This window comes from Moschus berezovskii, chromosome 3 (assembly GCF_049115385.1).
Source record: "Moschus berezovskii isolate FMDL1 chromosome 3, NW_MosBer_1.0, whole genome shotgun sequence".
NCBI lineage: Eukaryota > Metazoa > Chordata > Mammalia > Artiodactyla > Moschidae > Moschus > Moschus berezovskii.
In genome coordinates, this window is record NC_142462.1 from 87,510,104 (window position 1) to 87,535,743 (window position 25,640).

At 41.1% G+C, this 25,640-nt stretch overlaps 1 protein-coding gene across 2 annotated transcripts in view; it reads right to left on the reverse strand.

Annotated features, from left to right (window-relative positions):
- The window catches only part of HECW1 (HECT, C2 and WW domain containing E3 ubiquitin protein ligase 1), a 478,550-nt gene that overhangs the window by 381,079 nt on the left and 71,831 nt on the right, over positions 1 to 25,640 (reverse strand). The window contains exon 2 of one of the 2 annotated variants that reach the window (XM_088834636.1): positions 17,229 to 17,237. The exons of the other annotated variant lie outside the window; for it this stretch is intronic. Coding sequence (XP_088690762.1) covers positions 17,229 to 17,237 — 9 coding nt within the window. The remainder of the gene's footprint in view (positions 1 to 17,228; positions 17,238 to 25,640) is intronic. 2 annotated transcript variants of the gene reach the window in all.

A 25,640-nucleotide genomic window follows, 5' to 3' on the forward strand; every position in this document is an offset into this window, starting at 1 on the left:
CAGGTCAGGAAGCAACAGAACTGTACATGGAACAACAGACTGGTTCCAAATAGGAAAAGGAGTATGTCAAGGTTGTATATTGTCACCCTGCTTATTTAACTTCTATGCAGAGTACATCATGAGGAACGCTGGGCTGGAAGAAGCACAAGCTGGAATCAAGATTGCTGGGAGAAATATCAATCACCTCAGATATGCAGATGACACCACCCTTATGGCAGACAGTGAAGAGGAACTCAAAAGCCTCTTGATGAAAGTGAAAGAGGAGAGTGAAAAGTTGGGTTTGAAGCTCAACATTCAGAAAATGAAGATCATGGCATCTGGTCCCATCACTTCATGGGAAATAGGTGGGGAAACAGTGGAACAGTGTCCAACTTTATTTTTTTGGGCTCCAAAATCACTGTGGATGCTGATTGCAGCCATGAAATTAAAAGACGCTTACTCCTTGGAAGGAAAGTTATGACCAACCTAGATAGTATATTAAAAAGCAGAGACAATACTTTGCCAACCAAGGTCCATCTAGTCAAGGCTATGGTTTTTCCAGTGGTCATGTATGGATGTGAGAGTTGGACTGTGAAGAAAGCTGATCGCTGAAGAATTGATGCTTTTGAACTGTGGTGCTGGAGAAGACTCTTGAGAGTCCCTTGGACTGCAAGGAGATCCAACCAGTCCATTCTAAAGGAGATCAATCCTGGGTGTTCATTGGAAGGACTGATGCTAAAGCTGAAACTGCAATACTTTGGCCACCTCATGCGACGAGTTGACTCACTGGAAAAGACTCTGATGCTGGGAGGGATTGCAGGTGGGAGGAGAAGGGGACAACAGAGAATGAGATGGCTGGATGGTATCACCGACTCGATGGCCGTGAGTTTGAGTGAACTCTGGGAGTTGGTGATGGACAGGGAGGCCTGGTGTGCTGTGATTCATGGGGTCACAAAGAGTCGGACATGACTGAGCAACTGAACTGAACTGATAAAACAGATAATTAATAAGAACATGCTGTACGGCTCAGACGACTCTACTCAGAGCTCCATGGTGACCTAAATGGGAAGAAAGTCCCAAAAAAGAGGGGATATAATATATCTGATTCACTTCGCTATACAGTAGAAACTAACACAACATTGTAAAGCAACAAAATTCCAATAAAAATTTAAAAAATAAAGAATAATACTTGAGACAGGCTCTAGTTTGAGATTTAATGTTAATTCATCCAGAGAACCTATCAGCAGTCAAGGGCCAAGACTGGACCTAGATCAAGAATAAATAAATAGTTTGTGTAGAATACTCCTTTACAAACTTAAAGGAATTAAACAAGGTAGAGCAGAGTTTAAAATATGGAGGGCAAGCATTGTGGGAAAAGGATGTGTGTACAGATGGGTTTATTTGTAAACCATGAGACTGCCCCAGTTGGGATGGCTGTTAGAGGGGCCATTTCTCAATTTATTCTACAGCTGCAAGCTCTCTGGTCCTTGGACAGACTCTAGAAGATGAGGACCCGAAATTATTCTTGTTGTAAATACATCACTGACCAACTGGATACTTCATGAAAAATAATTCTCAACCCATGACTCCCCCACACTAATATATTTCATTGTCATTATTCTTTTGAAAATCACTCAAGCTTATCAGGATTTAATCATACCATGAAGAAATTCTCCCTCCCCTTTCCCACTATGACTATAAAATACATTTCCTCACCGGTGACCATGGTTGAGTGAAGGCAATATCAGAATGAAGAGGATTATTTACTTTGAATCCACTTAGCTCAGCTGCTTCTCTCCCCAGAATAATTCTGAAGTGTTGAATATCTACCACAGTTAATAATCTTCCCTGCATTAGAAAACAAAGCAATACACAAAAAACTCCAAGGTTCAAGATATGCTGCAGGTCTGCTGTCATATTCTATATAAAAGGTATCATGGAAACTTAGCAATGAGGCAGCCTTGGCTGGAATTTTCAGATGCATCTGCTTGGAGCCCGGTTAATTGCGAAAAGTGTTAGTGACTTTCACTGGTAAATAAAAATGGAATATTGCCTGCCATATCAGTAAACAAAGGATGTCACAATCATCAGCAGTTGCAGCACTCCAACAGGAGCTGATGAGCCCTGAAGGAACTCACAAAGGAAAAGAATACCTGCCATGGAGCAGCTTTAGACAGCTGCCATTCCCCAAGGTGAGCCCTGAGGAAACTCAGGATATGAAAAAAAAGGATACTGGCCCCTGATATTAGCTGAGGTGCAAATGCATATCAAAGGAATGATTTCAGTGAGTCAAGACTCTACTATCTTCCCAAATATAGAAAACTGCTAATTTTCTTAACTTGGGATATATGGTTTTCTTTAATTAACAATAATTTTTTGACATTCAGACTACCTGCCCATTGTTGCAAAACTTTTATATAATCTGGTTCCCCACCTTGCCTCCTTGGAATTCTTTCAAGGTTTCTTGAGATGCTGCCTCCAGGGTCTAAAGTCCTAAAAATTCCTGTAATATGGAACTAGCCTTGTAAAATCACACACTCCATGTAATATGGAACTAGCCTTCTTCTCCAATATAACTGTCAGTGGAAAAAGTGCTTTGAGTAGGGAATTACTTAAAAACAATAAGAAAAACACCAGAAACTTTCATTTCTGACCGCAAATATCTCCTTTTTCATAATTGGGTCAAGGTCTTTTCTTTGACTATTTCTCCAGAGTGGGGTTCACACAACCTTTGTGACACAGGTTGCAACTCTGAGCAACTCTGTTGCAACTCTCATGCAACTTCTGAGGGGGACAAAGTAAAGGAAAAAAGTAGGTAATTAAATAGTTAATCCCACCAGGGAACTGTAAGAAAAAATATGGAAGACCTCTGTAAGTTAATGATCACTTTAGAAAACAGGTTCGCTTAACCACAAAACCAAGCAGGCTTGCTTAGCGACAAGCCATGCAGCACGAGAATGAGTTATGCCCCAAAACAATAAAGCACTGGTGGCATGAGACCCACATCCTGTCCAGGAAGCTTAGGAAGTTAATGACCCTTAGAACACACTCTCTGCACACATAAAAAACAATAATTTATGGAAAGGTGACATTTCAAACTGAAAGAACCTCATTGTACTGAAACCTGAAATAATTTTTCCATAGTGCCAAATGACATTTCAGCTTGACCATGGAGGGACAAGAAAACTCCCCTGCCAACACAGAAGAAGAGGTGATGATGGAAGCAGGAAGTCTACTCAGAAGTGAGGAAGAAAGTGGTCTTCTCCCCTCCCCACTTTTCCTTTGATTATAAAACTATAGTCCACTAAGTTCTTGGTGCAGCACTCTCTCGCTGGCCCTCTTGTAAGCCTCACAAGCATCCTATTCTAGTAAGTCGCTTCTTATCTATCAATTTGTCTCTTGCTGAATTCTTTCTATGCTGAGACATAAAGGATTGGTGCTCTTCTGAGCTCCCCAAAACACAGCCTAATGGTTTCACTTCCATGCATGCTCCCACGTCCAGCTTCCTTAAAGTGGAGCAAAATTGTAGAAAACGTCAAGCACAAGCAGAGCAACCTGAAAACCACATTCTTCTGGATTTTAATGAAGTTCCAATTAGCTTTTGTAACTGTCTCAGAATTTTCTTTTAACACGGTCATCTGTGGACTAGCAGTATCACCGTCAACTGGGAGCTAGTTGGAAATGCAAAGTTTCAGGCCCCACCCAGACCTGCAGAATCAGATCTGCCTTCTAACACCATCTCTGGGTGATTTGTATGTATATTAAAATCTGATTAGCACTGATGTAGCCTTTACATATGTCAGTAGCAGTTTTTAAAGAGATCTATCCATGCTTCTTTCTGCCCTCATATTTTATAATATTATGCACTATTTAACTGAATCATGTAATTATAACAAATAAGTACAACTGGCATAAACAAGTTTGGGAGAATATACAACTGACTCTTTAGAAGTATTTAACTCACGCAGTGGGAGGGTACATGAGTGGTGTGGTTAGCTGAGGGCTCATCACACTGTGGGCACCATTTCGGATGTTTGACAGAGGAGACAGTTTTTATTAATTCAGAGAGTAGTTTAAAAGGTAGACAGTTTAAAACCACCTGTACTGGGACTTTCCAATGGTTCAGTGGTTAAGACTTCACTCTTCCAACACAGAAGGCGCAGGTTCCATCCCTGGTTAGGGAACTAAGATCCTACATGCCACGTAGTGTGGCCAATAAAAATAAATAAATAAAAGCACCAGTTTTGTTGTTCAGTTGCTAAGTCGTGTCTGACTCTTTGCGATCCCCATGAAGTGCAGCACGCCAGACTTCCCTGTTCTTCACTATCTCCCAGAGTTTGCTCAAATTCATGTCTATTGAGTTGGTAACGCTACCTGTCTCCTCCTCTGCCACCCCCTTCTCCTTTTGCCAGTACTGCCAGCACCCACCGATACTGCCATTGTAATTACTATTCACTAATGAATTTTTGCAAGTTGTTTTTAACCCTGATGACACCATAGGAGGGTGTTCAATGTAGACATTGTGCCTTTGCCAAGCATCTCCAATTCTCCAGCTTCCAGACACCTACCAAGATGGCTCTGTCTGGTCCACCTGTGGCTGGGGGCAGGTGGCTCCTAGGGTCAATGATTGTAAGGACTAACACATGTCACTTCCAGCAAGAGCATGTAATGTTTAGTGTGAGACCCTCCACAGAACTCTCTTTCCCTTTGGTCAAGAGACCAGTAGCATCAAAGGGACTCACCGAGCAAGGAGACACCACTGACATTCTGAGATTCTGGGGTTTACTGCAGCAGAACATAGTCCATTCTGACCAAGACAGTATTCTTTCCCTGAGTGTATAGTTACCTGGAATTTGGTGACTGGGATGGTTAACTATGTGTCAATTTGATTGGGCTAAGGGATGCCCATATCACTGGTAAAGCATTGTTTCTGGGTGGTGTCTGTAAAGGTGTTTCTGGAGGAGACCAGCATTTGAATCAGCAGACTGAATAAGGATATCTGCCCACACCAAAGGGGTTGGGTATAAGGCAACCCTTGGGTCTCTGTATAGAACAAAAAGGCAGAGAAGGGTGAATTCTTGCTCTCTCTGTGAGTTGACTTTCATCTTCTCTTGCCCTCACACATTGGAGCTCCTTGTTCTCAGGCCCTCAGATTTGGGCTGAATCACACCACTGGCTTTCAGATGGCAGATTGTATAACAGAAGTTCTCAGCCTCCCTAACTGTGTGAGCCAAATCCTATAATAAATCTCCCCTTACATCTATCTATATATAGCCTATTGGTTCTGTCTCTCTGGAGAACCTTGACTGCATTACAGAATTTAGACAATAAAAGGTGTGAAACATGACAAATAATAAAACTTCAATGATTCAAATAAGTGTTTGACAAAGAGAGAATCTTTATTGCCTACAAATGTTTAAATCTGTGACTCTCTGCAGTTAAATAGGATGAAATGGAGGGTGGTGGTATTGGGAGAATCTGTTTAATTCTCTTTATTAAATCCACTAAGGAGATTCTAAAGCCAGACACAGAGACAGAAAAGAAGAAATATTTCAATTACTACAGTTTATAGCGTGGACTACGTTCTCCACGCTTACTGCCTATGATTACAAAAAACAACCTCATAGTAAAAATAAAAGGTAGTTAAATCCTTTATTAAGGAAATGTGAAATCTAAAAATGTGCTAAACAAAAAAGTGACTGCGAAGTTAAAGGCACAAAGAACCCAATAAAGAGAATAATAGAAATGATGAATATATATATAAGGTAAAAAAATTTAAGACTTTAAATTTTATGTTATTGTAATTGAGCAGGACCCTGTGGGTACCTCTGTCAAGTTCACAATTAATCTCCTTTTATCTAAACCTTTATTCCTTTTCTTGTTAAAAAGTTGTTCTCCAAGAGGAGCCTCAAAGAAAGTTGTTGCCAAGGAGGGTTCCGTGGGGTCTTGAATTGGGAGGCAAGTCTTCCCCCATACCCTCTGAAGCTTCCTCTCTGAAATACTTTGTTGTTGTTCAGTTGTTCAGTCATGTCTGACTCATGGACTGCAGCACGCCAGGCTTCTGTGTCCTTTACCATCTCCCAGAGCTTGCTCAAACTCATGTCCATTGAGTCGGTGATGCCATCCAACCATCTCTTTCTCTGTCGTCCCCTTCTCCTTCTGCCTTCAGTCTTTCCCAGCATCAGGGTTTTTTCCAATGAGTCAGCTCTTCACATCAGGTGGCCAAAACTACTGGAGCTTCCCCATCAGCCCTTCCAATGAATATTCAGGATTGATTTCCTTTAGAATTGACTGGTTTGATATCCTTGCTGTCCAACAGACTTTCAAGAGTTTTCTCGAACACCACAGTTCAAAAGCATCAATTCTTTGGGGTTCAGCCTTCTTTAGGGTTCAACTCTCACATCCATACATGACTAGAAAAACCATAGCTTTGACTAGACCTACCTTTGTTGGCAAAGTAATATCTCTGCTTTTTAATATGCTGTCTAGGTTTATCATAGCTTTTCTTCCAAGGAGCAAGTATCTTCTAATTTCATGGTTGCCATCACCATCTGCAGTGATTTTGGAGCCCAAGAAAATAAAATCTCTCACTGTTTCCATTGTTTCACCATCTATTTGCCACTGAAGTACCTAGATAATAATGTACATTTCCTGAGTTGTTTTGTAGAGGTAAAAAACCTCCCCTCTCCAACAAATAGAAGATATTAATTACTTGATGGCCAGGAGTACATAGCCCCAGGCCTCCTGGAGCCCAAGGACTGATAATGTTAACCTCTGTGACACCACCCGGTACCTCACCACCAGCCAACCCAGGAGAACTGCACTGCCACATGGCTCACAGTTGTGGGTTTTATGGTAATGTGATTAGTTTCCAGGTTGTCTTTAGTCAATCATTCTGATCAGAGTCCTTCCTGGTGGCACATGCACTGCTCAGCCAAGATGGACGCCAGTGAGGATTCTGGGAGGCGGTAGGACATGTGGCATCTCCTTTTGACCTTTCCTGAACTCTTCTGGTTGGTGGTGGTTTATTAGTTCTGTGCTCCTTACTGGCACCTTCCGTCATAAAATAACTCAGGCAAACAGTTACTATGGTGCCTGGCCAAGGTGGGCGGTTTCAGTCAGTGTGCTTCCCCTATCTTTCCTATAAAGTGTGTGGCAGAATGCTAAAACAGCAGCAGGTGGAATCTTCATTTAGTTTATAGACAAGACATGGCTATTTTGTGTCTTTGCCTGCTCCCTCAGTCATGTCTGACTCTTTGCAACCCTATGGACTGTAGCCCACCAGGCTCCTTTGTCCAAGGGATTCTCCAGGCAAGAATACTGGAGTGGGTTGCCATTTCCTCCTCTAGGGAATCTTTACCACCCAAGGATATGGCCAAATTCAGTTAAAGACTTCTTTTGTCCTAACATATCACTCTTTAGTGTGGCTGTGTATGATAGGGACAAAGTAGGTGATTAAATAGTTAATCCAGCTAGGTGACTGTAAGTAGAAAAAATATGAAAGACCCCAGTAAGATAATGATTATTCAAGAGAGCAGGTTTGCTTAACCACAAAAACCAAGCAGGCTCGCTTAGCAACAAAACCATACAGCAGAAACACGAGACATGCCCCCAAACAATAAAACAATGGTGGCATGAGACACACATCCTGCCCAGTGAGCTCAGCAAGTTAATGATCCTGAGGACATGCTTTCTGCACACATAAAAAACAATAATCTGTGGACCCAGCTTGACAATGAAGGGAGAAAACTCCCGTGCTCAACCTGGAGGAGGAGCTGATGATGAAAACATGACGTCTACTCAAGAAAGTCAAAGAAGTTCTCCTCCCCCTCCCCATTTTTCCTTTGATTATAAAACTGTAGCCCAGTAAGTTTTCAGGGCACAGCGGCCCCTTGCCCACCCACTTGTAGATCTCACAAGTGTCCTATTCTAACAAATCACTTCTTATCACTTTGCCTCTTGCTGAATTCTTTTCTGTGCTGAGACATAAAGGACTATAGTACTGGAGCTCTTTGGAACCCCCAAAACAACACCCAACTGTTTCAGTTGTGGGGAAACCATAGCTCCCACTCACCTCGAAATGTCTAAATAATGCCATAATTATCAAAAACCTGAGAACTGTCATAAGAACATATTTGGTTAAATTGGGTCAGTTTGCAACAGTTAAAACATAAAATAGTTCTAAGTTTCAAATCAAGAAAGTAGGCTAACAGAGATAAACAAGGAAAGCATAGGAAGTTAAAAATAAATCCAATTATTAAAAGATTATAATAGTTAAAAGAGAAAAAGCAAAGTACAAATGAAAACTCTGAATTCAATCATAAAATCAACAAATGTTTCAGATAAACAACATCAATGAATAATATTAGTGACAAAAGTCACAAACAAGTCTTTAGGATGAATAAAAGATAACAGTGTTGAGAAATGAAATATTTCCTGCCATATCAGTAAAGAAGAATGTCACAATCATCAGTAACTGCAGCCCTCCAAAGTTGTTGAGATCTGATGGGAACTCAGGAAGCAAAAGAATACCTGCTGTACAGCAACTGTCAGACTACAGCCACTCCCTACAGTGAGCCCTGGGAAAACTCAGGGTGTGAAAACTCAGGATACTGACCCTAGATAGCTGAGGTGTGTATATCAAAGGAATGATTTCAGTGAGCCAAGACTCTTGCAATTTCCCATACTTAGAAAAGTGCCAAATTCCTTAATTTTGGATATCTGGTTTTCTTCAAAAAAAATTATCTTTTCATATTGTGACTACCTACCCTTTGTTGCAAAACTTGTATATAACCTGCCCCCTACCCCTCACCACCTCAGAACAGTTCTCTCAGGGTTACCTGAGATGCCGCCCCCCAGGTTTAAGTCCTAAAAATTCCCGCTGAATAAAACACAACCCCCAACTTTTAGGTTGTGAATATTTTTTTAAGTCCATAATGTCTATAAAAACAACAACAACAACAACAACAAAAAACCCACAAGGAACTAAAAGCAAAACACAACGAGCTATTAAAAAGTAAATAAAAATTGTAAAGTTTGAAAGCATAAATTAGAACAACAAAATGAACTGAAGTTATCTAAAGCTATGGTATGTGGCATTTGGAAGTATGTTCATAAATTCTTTCATGCTCCCTTCACAAGGTATAGCTTAATTTCTCTCTTTGAGTGGGCTGAACATTGTGACTCACTTCAAATGAACAGAATGAAGCTGAAGTGATGGTGTGTGACTTCAGAACTGGTCATGGAAATATTCAGAGCCTCCTGCCTTGTTTATCTGGGATCTCTGGCTCTGGCAGAAGCAGCGGCCATACTGTGAGGATACCCAAGCAGCCCTATAGAAAGGTCTGCACAACAAGGGAAGCAGCTCTGTGATGAGTCATCTCAGAAGCAGCTCTTCTGGGACCAGCCAGGGCTTCAGATACTGCAGCCTTGACCTGACATCTCTACTGCAACCTCATGAGAAACTGAGCCAGAACCTCTCATCTAAGCCTCTCTCAGACATCTGACTCTCAGAAACTGGATGAGAAGATAAGTATTTATTTTAAGTTACTAAATTTTAGGTTATATGTAAAAGAGAAATACATAATGAATACAAACTGTTAGACCTATTTTTAAAATAAGCAAATACATCATCTATAGACATTAGAGGAGAAGGCTATGGCACCCCACTCCAGTATTCTTGACTGGAAAATCCCATGGACGGAGGAGCCTGGTAGACTGCAATCCATGAGGTCGTTAAGAGTTGGACACGACTGAGCGACTTCACTTTCACTTTTCACTTTCATGCATTGGAGAAGGAAATGGCAACCCACTCCAGTGTTCTTGCCTGGAGAATCCCAGGGACGGGGGAGCCTGGTAGGAGGGCGTCTATGGGGTTGCACAGAGTCGGACACGACTGAAGTGACTTAGCAGCAGCAGCAGCAGCATAGACATTAGAAAGTAGTCAAACAAGGTATGTTCTAATTCTAACAGGACCCTCTCATTCAAGACAGAGTGGATCTCAAAATGTGAAATTCCCAGAGGAGCTCTCTGAGGGTGATCTTACTCTTGACCTTTGTGCAGAGAAGCCCTGGCAACTGTCCCTTATCCAGGACCTACCAATTAGGGTAGACACATCCTGTTCTGCAAACATGTGAGGACTCAATATAGAACCTAACTCATATGTCATTCTGGCTTACTAGAGCCAACTCACACTGGCTTGTGAGAGAACACTTAAATTTTCTGGAATTCTGCATGTCAGTTGTTAACTAAAACCATGAAATCATTATGAAAAAGTAAATTACATAAAATTAAAATTAAATCAGCTATATAAAAGAAATAGGTAATAAATACTGAATATTCATCACATCCTAATTATTTTACTACTTTATGCTATTAGCTAGTTTGTGTGTACTGAGTCTATATGGTAGAAATTCTGACTAATGGTCCAACACTGTGCACTTCTCCTCAGCTGCTTGTGCAGTGGAATCACACTGGTAGCTGGAAATCAGCCATGACGGGAGAATTTACACCCTGGGAACTGGTAAATGCTACAAACCAGGACTTTGTTTTTTTTCACTTGTCTATTTTTTAGAAAATAATGGTGACGAGATTACTAATGCACATTGAAGTGTGTCATTTCTATACTGGCTACATTTTAATAGCACAAATTCTCCCAGTATTAAAAAAGATTTATCCAATTCACCTTGGAAGAATGAATGAGGGTCTAACATGTATCTTCACTGTTTCACTTTTGTCTTTCTAGTTAAAGTAAATGAAAATATCAAACAATACTCATTCATCTGTCAGTTGTAACCACAGGTTGACTATGGATACAAAAAATTGGCAAAAATAAACATAAACATGCTATGAAAATCAATTGACTTTATAGAACTGACATAAAAGACTGTATATTTCACTGTTTGTAAAATGCGTGCTACACATCCTTTATATCAGTAAAATTTTCAAAAAATGCTTCATTTTTATAAGAACATATTTCATTTGATAAGAAGAGTCAGGTTTTAAACATTTACTAGCATACCACTGACACTAACTCATGCCGACTACAATATGTAAATTATTTTTCTTAATAAAAATCCTGGGTGTTCATTGGAAGGACTGATGCTAAAGCTAAAACTCCAATACTTTGGCCACCTCATGCGACGAGTTGACTCACTGGAAAAGACTCTGATGCTGGGAAAGGTTGGGGGCAGGAGGAGAAGGGGACGACGGAGAATGAGATGGCTGGATGGCATCACCAACTCGATGGACATGAGTTTGAGTGAACTCCGGGAGTTGGTGATGGACAGGGAGGCCTGGCGTGCTGTGATTCATGGGGTTGCGGAGAGTCGGACACGACTGAGCGACTGAACTGAACTGAACTGTGTACAGGGATGACCCAGAGGGAGGATAAAGGGAGGAGGGAGGTGGGAGGGGGGTTCAGGAGGGGGAACTCATGTACAGCCGGGGTGAATTCATGTCAATGTATGGCAAAACCAACCAATATAATATTGTAAAATAATTTGCCTCCAATAAAAAATAAATAAATTTAAAAAAAAAAAGAAAAAAGAAGTTCAGGTACTAATAAAATGTAAAAACTGTTCAATTTGAATACCACACCTAGGCTGTCACACACAAGGAACTTCTATGGAAACAAGGTATAATTCAAGCTAAGGCTGGCATTAATATTGTACTCGGAGCTCTAAGACTGGGAGTAAGACATGATGTTACAATCTCCTTTGCTCTCACTGCAGTAGATTTCAGCTTCACTTCTGATGTCTTACCAATAATACAATTTTATTCAAACTGGAGCCCTTGGGTGGAGCTGTCAGCCACTCTCTCCAGCATCCTAGGATGGCTATTTTCCATTTATTATTTCCCAGGGAAAGAAAGAATCTCTCTTGAATGTCAACAATTTTGATGGTTTCTCACTGCAGGAGAAAAGTGGATGAATTATTCTGGAGAAAATGCTTTCTTTTATCTTGGTGATATTTGTGAAAGGCCGGGCACTTCCAAGAAAGTGGTTGCTATTTTCTGGGGCTTTATCCTCTAGACAATATTATGTTCAGAGTTTCATTAATTTAAGTCAGGTATTATCCTCCAGGAAGAAGATATTTTCAGGAAGAGTTCTGAAAACACCAGCTTTCCAGTTGAGCTTTCCACTTCACTGTGTCCTGTCTAAAGAATGTACAAAGGACCTTTCTAAGACTTTTCTGAGTGGGCCAGGACAAGGCTGGGGCACAGTGGTGCAGCAGTTCAAAGCATGAGCTCCCAATGGCTGTGTGGACCAAGAATGTCGCCTGCCATATCAGTAAACAAAGGATGTTGCAGCCATCAAACCACCAGCCATTGCAGCTGCCCCTGACGGGATTCAGGAAGAGAAAAACAGGATACTGGTCAGGGATAGCTGAGGTGCATATAAGAGGAATGACTTCAAAGAGCCCAGACTCTTGCATCTTCCCATACATAGAAAAGTGCTAAATTCATTAACTTGCCATGTTAGGTTTTTCTTTAATTAATGGTAATCCTTTAATACTTTGACTTTCTGTTTTTCAGTTGCAAAAACTCCCATATATTCTGGCTCCCCCGTTACTTCTTTGGAGCAATCCCATAGTGCTATCTGAGAGGCTGCCTCCTGGGGTTCTCAGAAAGCCTACCAAATAATACCTAATTCTCAGCTTTGAGGTTGTGTTTTTCTTTTTCAGTCAACAGCTGTACAATCTCCAACTGTGGGAACCAGGGCACCTCTTCCTTACCCCTTTAAGCCTTCACATTCTCCCTTTTAAATTTGGTATAAGAGAACCCACATCAAAGGACTACTGTGAGGATTAGATGAGGTAGATATTTAGAGTGACTAGTACACAATAAACACCAAACAGCTATTCAGTAAACAAAAACTATTATATAAAGCAGATGACTGGAAAAAGCTGTCTGGAGGGCAAACTGTAGAATCATTTGATATTTGATCATGTCTTCCGTTATAAAGTCCCTCCTTTAGCAAATTTCTGAGCAACATGATAGACACACTAAATTCCCATCTGTTATGACTGATATTAAAACCAACTTCCACCTAAATGTCCATTGACACAGGAATGTATAAAGAAGATGTGGTACATATACGCAATGGAATATTACTCAGCCACGAAAAAGGATGAAATAATGCCATTTGGAGCAACAGAGATGGACCTAGAGATTGTCATACTGAGTAAAATAAGTCAAAGACAAATACAGTATAATACTGTTTATATGTGGAATCCAAAAAAATGGTTGAAATAAACTTACTTACAAAACAGAAATAGAGTTACAGATATAGGAAGCAGTCTTATGGTTACCAAGGGGAAAAGGTATAAATTGGGAGATTAGGATTGACACATACATACTACTATATATAAACTAGATAACTAATAAGAATTTGCTATATAGCACACGAAACTATATTCAATACTCTGTAATGACCTATATGGGGGAAAAATCTTAAAAAAAAGAGTGGAGGTGTATGTATATATATATATATGTATGTATATATAACTGATTCACTGTGCTGTATAGAAGAAAATAACATTGTAAACCAACTATACTCCAATAAAAATTTTAAAAAAAATACAACTTCCAGTTGAGTACTTCTACATGCAAGAACACTTTTGGCTGTGTCCCTGGAGACAATCAGACAAGATTCTTGTCCACAGGGAGCAAGGGAGATAAGACAGGTACAAAAGTCACACAAAGAAGGGAGTGGCCAAGACCAAAGAAAAAGAAGAATAAAATGGTACCAGTACTAATGTGAGGAAGAGAGTGCCTCCTGCAGGAGGAATTAATGGGAAGATCCATGAAGACTTCAAGGAGATGAATAGGCAGGGAGCAGAGAAGTGGGGAGACAGGAGCAACAGTGCCAGTGTTGGTGCCAGACAGCATGCTAAGCTTCATGTTTGTACTGATGAGTTTAATACCCCAAAGATTTGCTATGCTGTTTGCTTAGTCGCTGAGTCATGTGCAACTCCTTGCAGTCCCATGGACTGTAGGCCCACCAGGCTCCTCTGTTTGTGGAATTTCCCAGGCAAGACTACCAGAGTGAGTTGCCACTTCCTTCTCCAGGGGATCTTCCCAACCCTGAGATGGAACCTGTGTCTCCCGTGTCTCCTGCATTGGCAGACAGATTGTTTACCTACCAAGCCACCAAGATTTCCTGAGGTTGAGGCAATTATTCTCACATTGTACTGTTCTTAATCACTCAGTCATGTCTAACTCTGCAACACCATGGACTATAGTCTGCCAGGCTCCTCTGTCCATGGGATTTTCCAGGCAAAAATACTGGAGTAGGTAGCTTTTTCCTACTCCAGAGGATCTTCCTGACCCAGGGATCAGACCCACATCTCTTGTGTCTCCTGCATTAGCAGGTGGATTCTTTACTACTGCATCACCTGAGAAGCCCAGTAATTCTCATGTTATTAAGGATGAAATTGAGACTCAGTGTGATTAAGTTACTTGCCTGGAATCATACAGCTGACACAAGGCAGTGCCATGGCTGGAGCTTAGGGCTGTCTGACTCTGCAATCCATGGGGAATACAAAGATGAGTGTTTCACCCTGGCTGGATGACAGCACATGGAGGACGGCTGGGAGGAATATACTGAACAGCTTGCTTAGGGACCAGCCCAGCCCCAACGGCTGTTTGAATCAGCTGCAAAAATCATTAGGTAGCAGAAAGCACAGGGAATTTTTGAAATGAGAGGTAACATGTTCCGAACTAAGAACTGGCAGAATGACTGTGAAAATCCTCATCACCTATGGACTAGAGATCCAAGTCCTGGGGCTTGGTTCTGCCAAATTCTCTGAGCCATTAAACTTCTTTGGGTGCCATTTACTACAGAAGCCAAGCCACTCAACCCTAAATCATAAAAGAGTAGTATTAATTCCTTCAGGACTCAAGAGCTCTGTTTTCTACAGGAGTAATTCCCAACATTTTAACTATCATGGAAAAATGTTCATATGCAAATCACCAGGATATTTGCACACAATTTCAGGAAACTTCAAACTCTAAACCGCTAAAGAAGTGGTTCTCAAACTTCAATGTACAATAAAGGAGAGCCAGAAGAGCTTATTTAAAATGCAAATTCCCAACAAGAGGTCCCCAGACCCCAGAAGAATAATCCCTATTACAGAGCATCACAGACACACACCGAAAAAAGCCCTGATACAATATTACTTTGCTTCTTCACAGCCCCTACTGCAACACCAGTGTATAATTCTTCTGACTGTAGCCTGTCTCTTTCCTTAAAATATATGGCAGGGCAAAAAGAGACATTGAAGTCTCCCCACAAAGCACTGTGCACACAATAATGGACTCCAGAACGGAAACTGCGGTGCAAAAGGTTCACCATCACTTATCAGTAATTGCCCATTTTGCCACTCGGTCTGTAAATAGCATCTCTAGCAGGTAATCCATTTTTCCTCCTCAAGGAGTACTTGCAAAATAGGTAAACATCATGCCAAGAAAATACTACGTGGCTCCCTGAGAAAAATCATCTAAAAGGTTACTCAAACGTGAGTAGGCCATTAGCTACTGTGAATATTAAGAGGTAATGTACTCTGGTGGGGTAAGGAAAAAGATAAAACTTGAGACATAATTAGATATTGAAAAGGCAGCAGACTCAGAGACTGTTCAAAGGTGTTACGTGAGAAGGACTAGAATATCAAAAACCCTTCATGAAAAGTTGAACTTATAAAATGGGTAGTTTATGGAAAAGAAATGAATAAAATGCCACCCCAGTGCCCCCATGAGTTCTTCATAAAAGGGCATAAGAGCATAAAAAAGGCTTCATGCTCTTCCCAAAATAATGCATCTAACACTACGGAGGAGACCTGGCAAATGTTAGGAGATTTACTCTGCTTGCCTTCAAATCAGCAGCATTTTGGAAGTGATTTGTTATGTTTATAAATGGCCTTTCATCTGAAAATCCACAACCCACAAAGCAAAGAAATCTACCTACTTGAATAGGTATCAACCAGCACTGACAAGACTATTTTGTTACTGAAACTCAGTCTTTAACATTCCAGAAGAAATTTTAACTTTAAAAATGGGAATGTTCACACCAAAATGCTTTAAAGCCTCCGGTGCATTTGGAAAATTTCCTAATAAAATATTGGGGAAATGATATCAGGAATCAGGAGGATGGGCAAGGGGAGCACATGTGTAGCTGTGTAACGAAGCAAGACCCTCTAAGGCCTTCCCAGGACAGACCTCTCAGTGTCTTCCAGCTGCCTTTTGTCTGAGGAAAAACTTTAGCTAAAAAATAAGCTTGATCAGAGAAGTGAGAAAATGCAGAAGCAAAGGCAAGCAATCACACCTGAAAAAACAACAATAGTTCAGTCATTAGGCAAAACCAAGGACCTTTAGTTCCTTCCCCAGGGCTCTAGATAATATTCTAACCCATGTTCTTTGTGTTTGCAGATACTGTTAACTACATGATGACCATGTAGTTAACAATACCAATATCTAGGTTTTGGGGCTCCAAAATCACTGCAGACGGTGACTGCAGCCATGAAATAAAAAGACGCTCATTCCTTGGAAGAAAAGTTATGACCAACCTAGACAGCATACTAAAAAGCAGAGACATTATTTTGCCAGCAAAGGTCTGTCTAGTCAAAGCTTTGTTTTTCCCAGTAGTCGTGTATGGCTGTGACAATTGGACTATAAAGAAAGCTAAGTGCTGAAAAATTGATGTTTTTGAACTGTGGTGTTGGAAAAGACTCTTGAGAGTCCCTTGGACTGCAAGGAGATCCAACCAGTCCATCCTAAAGGAAATCAGTCCTGAATATTCATTGGAAGGATGGATATTGAAGCCGAAGCTCCAATTCTTTGGCCACCTGATGTGAAGAACTGACTCATTGGAAAAGACCCTGATGCTGGGAAAGATTGAAGGCAGGAGGAGAAGGGGACAACAGAGGATGAGATGGCTGGATGGCATCACTGACTCGATGGACATGAGTTTGAGTAAGCTCCAGGAGTTGGTGATGGACAGGGAAGACTGGTGTGCTGCAGTCAATGGGGTCACAAAGTGTCGGACACAACTGAGCAACTGAACTGAACTGAACATGATGACAAAACTGTAGCTATGACATAAGTTGCTTCACCTTACACAATTCCTAGAACTGTTCTCAAGAAAATGTGAATACACTGACCCTGGAACTGAAGGTTATCTGTACTTAAAACAATTAAGATTATATTGATGAGACCACTGAATGACTAATTTCAAGGTGACTGTCGGAGCTGACTGTGTTGGTCTGCACATAACCCCCTCCCTCTGCATATACACTTCCTGAACTCCCTTTTGAAAGCTCTTGTCCCCTAATCGACAGTAGGGAGTCGACTTGTGTACATGAGTCTACCTTCTCCCCAGGTTGCTGGTTTCCTGAATAAAGCAAACTCCTTTCCTACAAACACATGTCTCTCAAGTATTGGCTTTCAAGCAGAAGCAACCAAACCTGAATTTGGTTAACAGTTTCAGTGTTCTAATTCTTAAGTTTTGAGATGGGTTTGTTTCATTAATATAACTCATCATTTACATATATATAAAATACTTTTTTCTTTTTACTAAATATTATATAATAAAAAGTTTAAACAGAGCTACATGAGATGATCACAGGAAATTAAGTGTATTTCATTTGACTTGCTTTGAGAGCAGAGCAAATGTCAACTATTTCAAGTCATTCTATTTTGCTTGCTATCTATCGGCAGCCCAGAAGAGACACTTTGACAATGTTCCCCATGCATCAACCAATTGGTTGAAATAAAACTTTTGTGCATCTGGGAATAAGGAAACAAAATTCTCTAGAGGTGTTTTTGTTATTGTGAGCTGAATATCTGTTTTGCTATGAGCAAAAAGACTGAGGACTTATTCCAGCACTTAAGAAGCAAGAGCTCTGACTCAAGACTGGGTTGCAGAGTTATTTCTTGGTCCAGTCTGACACTGGAGAAGATTAAGGAAGCAGAATAGGAATTAGGGATCATCTCTCAGTCATGTCAAAATTACACAGAGCAAAGACACAGTCTGGAGTGAGGAATAGAACACTTTCAGAAGCTAAGGAAGAGAGAGTGTTTGGGGACTGGGATAGGAGGGTCACTGCTCTGAGACCATCTACACATGATGCAGAAAACCCAAATTAATACAGTTTCAACTTCTTCAAAAAGAGACTTCCATGGATCCTTCGGTGGCAAAGATGATCCCTTAGACACTGTGGCTGTGCCAGGCACTAGGATACAAACCCCCTCCCTAAGCAGAAGGACACTTGTGCCATCTTTACGATCCTACTTCAAATTCCACTTAACAGGAGTCTTTTAAAGTAACAGGGAATTAGGTAGCTGGTCATGGCTAATACTGAATCAACCACACACTGGGTAACTCTTACCAGAGTGTTTTTCTGATACATGGTTAGGAGTGGACATCCTCTCGAAGGCAACATATGGCCACTCTTGCCAAGAAAGTGACAATCCTATCAGGACTTTATGTCTGACTGTCCACAAGAAGACTAGTTTCTTCTCCTTGAGTTCCAAGATTTACTGCTTTCTTCACTAAAGAAAGAACCTCTGCTCCATGCCTCATTAACCACCAACCTGAGGACCACTCTGAGGTGGCCCAGGTATGGCTGGAATGTGCTCATGGCGGTCATTTACATCTGAAATCTAGGGTTTGCTGTCTTTATTTTTTCCCCAGAGAACCCTAGTTTCAGATAAAATTTTACACAAAACTGAAACATATAAATAGAAAACCAGGGAACCTTCGGTTGTAAGGGGTGGGAGGTCTGAACTCTCCCTTAGAACCTGAGACTTTGGCGAATACAGAATATAAATCACTACCTTGGAAGGAATCAGGGTTAGGAAACCAAAACAGTGGGTGCTTCAAGCCCTATTTAGGGATTTAACAAGAGCAAACAGCCCAGGTTGAAATGGTCTAGTTGTTTGTGTCTTCCAGCTGCTCATCTGTTCCATCCTGAGTTAAAAGGCATCCTTTTAACTGCACACATGGCTTTCTATAGAGTCTCTTCATGCTGTGACCAATGACTGCATACAATGCAACTGAGAAAATAAGAGTATTTCCCAACATCATGTATCCCTTTGAGCCTCTTATAACGAGGGCAGCTTTCTAATTGTCACATTGGTTCCCTATAGGGATCTGTACCAATTAAGAAGATTCTGAGTTCTGGGCGAGCGGAATAGGGTAAAAAGGGCTGAGCCCTAAGCATCTCATGTCTCTTTTGATTATTTTCCTCAAACCTAAAACATGTTTATAAAAGTAACACTGAACCTTAAGGAACACATTATATTCAAGTGCCTATAATAAGTTTAATTAATAATAAGTATGATTTGACCCTGCCTATAAGTGTGTATATATGTGTTTGATTTCAAACACAGGCATATATGAAAGTATTTATTCATAAAATTCCTAAAAGTCTCTAAAGCCCATAGTGAAAATACTAAACGCTGTCGTTTTTTTTATTTTTCACATAAAATGGATATGAGTAACACTCAGTAACTGTAAAAATCTTGTATCTGCTCAAATATTCAACTCATCAGACTTTAAGGCTCACAGCACACAAGTAACATTAATCTCAAAAGCTGTCAGATGAAATACCCCAAAAGCATTTTACTTTTATTATCTACAAGAGCCATCTTCCTGGAAATGATTTCCTGAAATGTAGCTGACAACAGGAAGAAGGGTAAGAGATTTTGAAGAAGACTGTATTAAACACTTTCAAGTCTGATGGTTTATTATTCATAGGAAATTCTTACAATTTCAGAACTGAAGGTTTTTTCTAGGATGCTGCTGCTGCTGCTGCGTTACTTCAGTCGTGTCCGACTCTGTGTGACCCCATAGACAGAAGCCCACCAGGGTCCCCCGTCCCTGGGATTCTCCAGGCAAGAACACTGGAGTGGGTTGCCATTTTCTAGGATAGGAGCTACCTAAAGTTCCCTCTGTTTTCCTTCCACTGTTTCTCATACTTCTGTTGTAGTCCATTGCGTTGACTTATATTTTATGATACTGCCATTTCCCACTAGGTTGTTCAACTGGGGCTCATAAGTGCACTCTCCATGGGGTCTGGCTGGTGCACAGTGGGTTTACTGAAAGCACAAAGCTTAAATTTTAAATGTTCACTCAAGCTTGTGCATGAGCTAAAGAAATATGACTGAAACGTGTGTGTGTGTGCACATGCGTCCACGTGCCTCATGACTTTGAGCAGCTCAGCACTGACTGAGTTACCTTTCTCATCACTCAGGATAATTTTGGAACTCCTTGGTTATAGAGTCATAATTTTCATCCCATACAAGAAAGTCGAAGTGAGCGTGAATGCAAACTAAGTCTTCAGGTTATTACTGTCAGGTATCACTTTTTCCAAGTTAAAGTGAAAAAAGTAAAGTGAAAGTTGCTCAGTCATATCCAACTCTTTGTGACCCCATGGACTATACAGTCCATGGAATTCTCCAGGCCAGAATACTGGAGTGGGTAGACTTTCCCTTCTCCAGGGGATCTTCCCAACCCAGGTCTCCCACATTGCAGGTGGATTCTTTGTTCCCTTTGCTGCCTAATCTTTTGCAGGAATATTCTTCTTTCCTTTCTGTGTGTAAAAGGACCTTTGCCCTGCACGTGCACCGACACAGCCCTATCTCCAGCTGAACACACTGTCTGATTTCTTTGGGATCCAAGTACTTGCTCTGTCCCCACTGACACCATGATCAGTGGAACAACTTTCATCTCTCGTTGGCTGCTGGTATCTGCTCAATAGCTTCTTCCCCACCCTGTTCTTACTCCCCACCCAGCCTCTAGGCCCGGATGATCCACGACTTAACAGTCTCTTCACTTTGGACAAACCACACACAATCCATAATACTGCTGACAAGTTCCCCTGCCATCATTCTGACTTTGTTTTCTAGCTTCTGATCTCTGTCTATGCCCTCTCCCTTGAGGAGCTATCCACAAGCTATAATCTTATGGTGACTGACCACATCTTTTGGCTTAAATTAGTTTGTGTGGGTTTCTGTTACAACCAAATCCCTAACGCATATATGACTAGAAGGCAAGTATATCCACTGGAATTACAGTCTGTACAGTGGTGCTGATGATGCTCAGACAAAATAACTACTTCCTTTCTGCATTTGCACAGCTGTGAGCCACCCTGGAGGGTCAAAACCCACTGAGCCTTGGAAAGTGGAGAGTTGCCCTTACCTGGGTGTGGGGAGTATATCTACAATACAAAGATTTTTTAAAAGCACTAAATATAATTTTGTCAAGGAATATACAGCAACTGTCATTTTAGGCAATAGCAAAGTACTGTATATAAAAATTAAGTCCATTATTTTTTTTCTTGCAGAAGTAGAACTGGGCTGAGTGGGATGCTTATGTTCTTTTTCTGGGGCTTTCCCTAGACCAGCGGTTCTCACTGAAGGGAAGGGTGTATCACCCAAGGGAGGTCTGCCAATGTTAGGAGACATTTTTGGTTGTCTCAAATTGGAGGTGGGTATGCAACTGAGCATACTTCCCTGGTGGCTCAGAGGTTAAAGCGTCTGCCTCTAACGCGGGAGACCAGGGTTCGATCCCTGGGTCGGGAAGATCCCCTGGAGAAGGAAATGGTAACCCACTCCAGTATTCTTGCCTGGAGAATCCCATGGACAGAGAAGCCTGGTAGGCTACAGTCCACAGGGTCGCAAAGAGTCGGACACGACTGAGCGACTTCATTTCACTTCACTTCACTTCACTTCATGCAACTGAGCAGGACCCTATGGGACCTTCCCGGGACAGAATCTTGTATGTCTTTTGCCTGCCTCTTGTTTGTAGAAAAGTTTTAGTCTCCCATGCCTCCCCTGAGTCACAAAAGGCTGGCTCAAAAATTAATGATTGAAACATACGAAAATGTAGTAACAAAAAATAGCAGACAGGCCAGAATTACTCATAACAATTTAAACTGTAAATCAGCCATATGGTGGTCACATGATTTTTAATTCCTCCCTGAAGGACTCAGATAATAGTATCTGATTCACATTCCTGAGTTGTTTTTACAGATACTATTATAAAACCCCCATCAGATGGAAGAAGTTAACCACATGATGACCATGAACACATAGCCCTCAGACCAACTGGAGCCTGAAAACTGATAATGTTAACCCCTGTGACACCCCACTCACCCCCTTACCTCACCATGAACCAATCAGAGAACTGTGCACAAACTTATCACATACCCTGCAACTTCTCTCCCTCACCTTGCTTTAAAAAACTTCCCAGAAATCTGTCAGGGAGTTTTGTCTTTTGAACATTAACTGCCCGAACTCCTTGCTTGGTGCTTGCAATAAACACTGCATTTTCCTTCACCACAACCCAATGTCAGTAGAGAGCTTTTACTGCACAGTTAAGCAGACCCAAGTTTGGTTTGGTAACAGGTAGAAGCCAGGGACACTGCTGAACATCCTATGTTGCATAGGACAGCCTCCAACAACATAGAAATGCCTAGTCTAAAACAAATAATAGTCTTCCTCTTGAGAAATCCTATTCTAGACACTATATTTCCCCCTCTAAACTAGCATTTCCTTTATTTCCAGATTTCATCTCACTCACCATCAAAATGTGATGAAAAGATACAGAATTGGTAATATAAGTCCTTATTTTTCTGCTGTGAAAGTAACAATGATTCCTTGTAATTATCCAATAACACAAAATGAGGGGAGATAATGATTTCTTTATTAATTTTAAATAGACAAGAAATGCATGAACACATTCTCCTAGTAAGACAATTTAAACATTACAGATAAAAATAGAGTTTCCCTAGCAACCAGCCCCCTTTGCCCTCAGAAGTAACCATTTCAATTTATTCTCAGTTTGGTTGTATTTTTCTGTAGTGATAACACAAATTTCCTGCCCTCCTTAAATTGTTTATTTCAGCAATCTGGTGGTAGTAAAATAATATCTGCTGTTGTTTAACTTGCATTTTGCTAATTGCAGGTGAAATTGAGGATATGTTCCTTGATTACTTTTGTTTCCTCTGAGAATTGCCTGTTCCTTTCCTTTGCTCATTTGTAATCACTAGATACAAACTTATCCCTTATCCCTATTCATTAGCACGTAAATACTATGACAATTATATCTATATATACTGCAAGTAGTTTCTCCCAGATCTGCTTCCTCTGTATTTTATTTTTTTAGGCTCTCTTCAACAGAAGCTTTCAATATTAAGTCAAATTTGCCAAGTGTTTCTCTTAAAGGTGTATCTTTTATTTTGTTGTTTAAGGTCGTCCCAACTAGGTAATTCCCAACACTGCCTCCCAATTCTAAAATTCATTCTTTTAGAAAGCAGACCTCCTATTATTCAAACAGCTCCTATAATGCAGGGGGTTTAGGATGCAAGACCCAGCCACCCTTAAGATATCCGCACAGAGTTGCAAGCTCACCAAGTTCAGTTCAGTTCAGTCGCTCAGTCGTGTCCGACTCTCCGCGACTCCATGAATCACAGCACGCCAGGCCTCCCTGTCCATCACCAACTCCCGGAGTTCACTCAAACTCATGTCCACAGAGTCGGTGATGCCATCCAGCCATCTCATTCTCCGTCGTCCCCTTCTCCTCCCGCCCCCAACCTTTCCCAGCATCAGAGTCTTTTCCAGTGAGTCAACTCGTCGCATGAGGTGGCCAAAGTATTGGAGTTTCAGCTTTAGCATCAGTCCCTCCAATGAACACCCAGGATTGATCTCCTTTAGAATGGACTGGTTGGATCTCCTTGCAGTCCAAGGGACTCTCAAGAGTCTTCTCCAGCACCACAGTTCAAAAGCATCAATTCTTCAGCGATCAGCTTTCTTCACAGTCCAACTCTCACATCCATACATGACCACTGGAAAAACCATAGCCTTGACTAGATGGACCTTGGTTGGCAAAGTATTGTCTCTGCTTTTTAATATACTATCTAGGTTGGTCATAACTTTCCTTCCAAGGAGTAAGCGTCTTTTAATTTCATGGCTGTAATCAGCATCCACAGTGATTTTGGAGCCCAAAAAAATAAAGTTGGACACTGTTCCACTGTTTCCCCACCTATTTCCCATGAAGTGATGGGACCAGATGCCATGATCTTCATTTTCTGAATGTTGAGCTTCAAGCCCAACTTTTCACTCTCCTCTTTCACTTTCATCAAGAGGCTTTTGAGTTCCTCTTCACTTTCTGCCATAAGGGTGGTGTCATCTGCATATCTGAGGTTATTGATATTTCTCCCAGAAATCTTGATTCCAGCTTGTGCTTCTTCCAGCCCAGCGTTCCTCATGATGTACTCTGCATAGAAGTTAAATAAGCAGGGTGACAATATACAACCTTGACATACTCCTTTTCCTATTTGGAACCAGTCTGTTGTTCCATGTACAGTTCTGTTGCTTCCTGACCTGCATACAGGTTTCTCAAGAGGCAGGTCAGGTGGTCTGGGATTCCCATCTCTTTCAGAATTTTCCCCAGTTTCTTGTGATCCACACAGTCAAAGGCTTTGGCATAGTCAATGAAGCAGAAATAGATGTTTTTCTGAAACTCTCTTGCTTTCTCCATGATCCAGCGGATGTTGGCAATTTGATCTCTGGTGCCTCTGCCTTTTCTAAAACCTGCTTGAACATCTGGGAGTTCACGGTTTACATACTGCTGAAGCCTGGCTTGGAGAATTTTGAGCATGACTTTACTAGCGTGTGAGATGAGTGCAATTGTGCGGTAGTTTGAGCATTCTTTGGCATTGCCTTTCTTTGGGATTGGAATGAAAACTGACCTCTTCCAGTCCTGTGGCCACTGCTGAGTTTTCCAAATCTGCTGGCATATTGAGTGCAGCACTTTCACAGCATCATCTTTCAAGACTTGAAATAGCTCCACTGGAATTCCATCACCTCCACTAGCTTTGTTCGTAGTGATGCTTTCTAAGGCCCACTTGACTTCACATTCCAAGATGTCTGGCTCTAGGTCGGTGATCACATTATCGTGACTATCTTGGTCGTGAAGATCTTTTTTGTACAGTTCTTCTGTGTATTCTTGCCACCTCTTCTTAATATCTTCTGCTTCTGTTAGGTCCATACCATTTCTGTCCTTTATCGCGCCCATCTTTGCATGAAATGTTCCCTTGGAATCTCTAATTTTCTTGAAGAGGTCTCTTGTTTTTCCTATTCTGTTGTTTTCCTCTATTTCTTTGCATTGATCACTGAGGAAGGCTTTCTTATCTCTCCTTGCTATTCTTTGGAACTCTGCATTCAGATGCTTATATCTTTCCTTTTCTCCTTTGCTTTTTGCCTCTCTTCTTTTCACAGCTATTTGTAAGGCCTCCTCAGACAGCCATTTCGCTCTTTTGCATTTCTTTTCCATGGGGATGGTCTTGGTCCCTGTCTCCTGTACAATGTCACGAACCTCCATCCAGAGTTCATCAGGCACTCTATCAATCAGATCTAGTCCCTTAAATCTATTTCTCACTTCCACTGTATAATCATAAGGGATTTGATTGAGGTCATATCTGAATGGTCTAGTGGTTTTCCCTACTTTCTTCAATTTAAGTCTGAACTTCGCAATAAGGAGTTCATGATCTGAGCCACAGTCAGCTCCTGGTCTTGTTTTCGCTAACTGAGGGCAGACAAACTGAAATCATAATCACAGGAAACTAGCTGATCTGATCACATGGACCACAGCTGAATGTGGT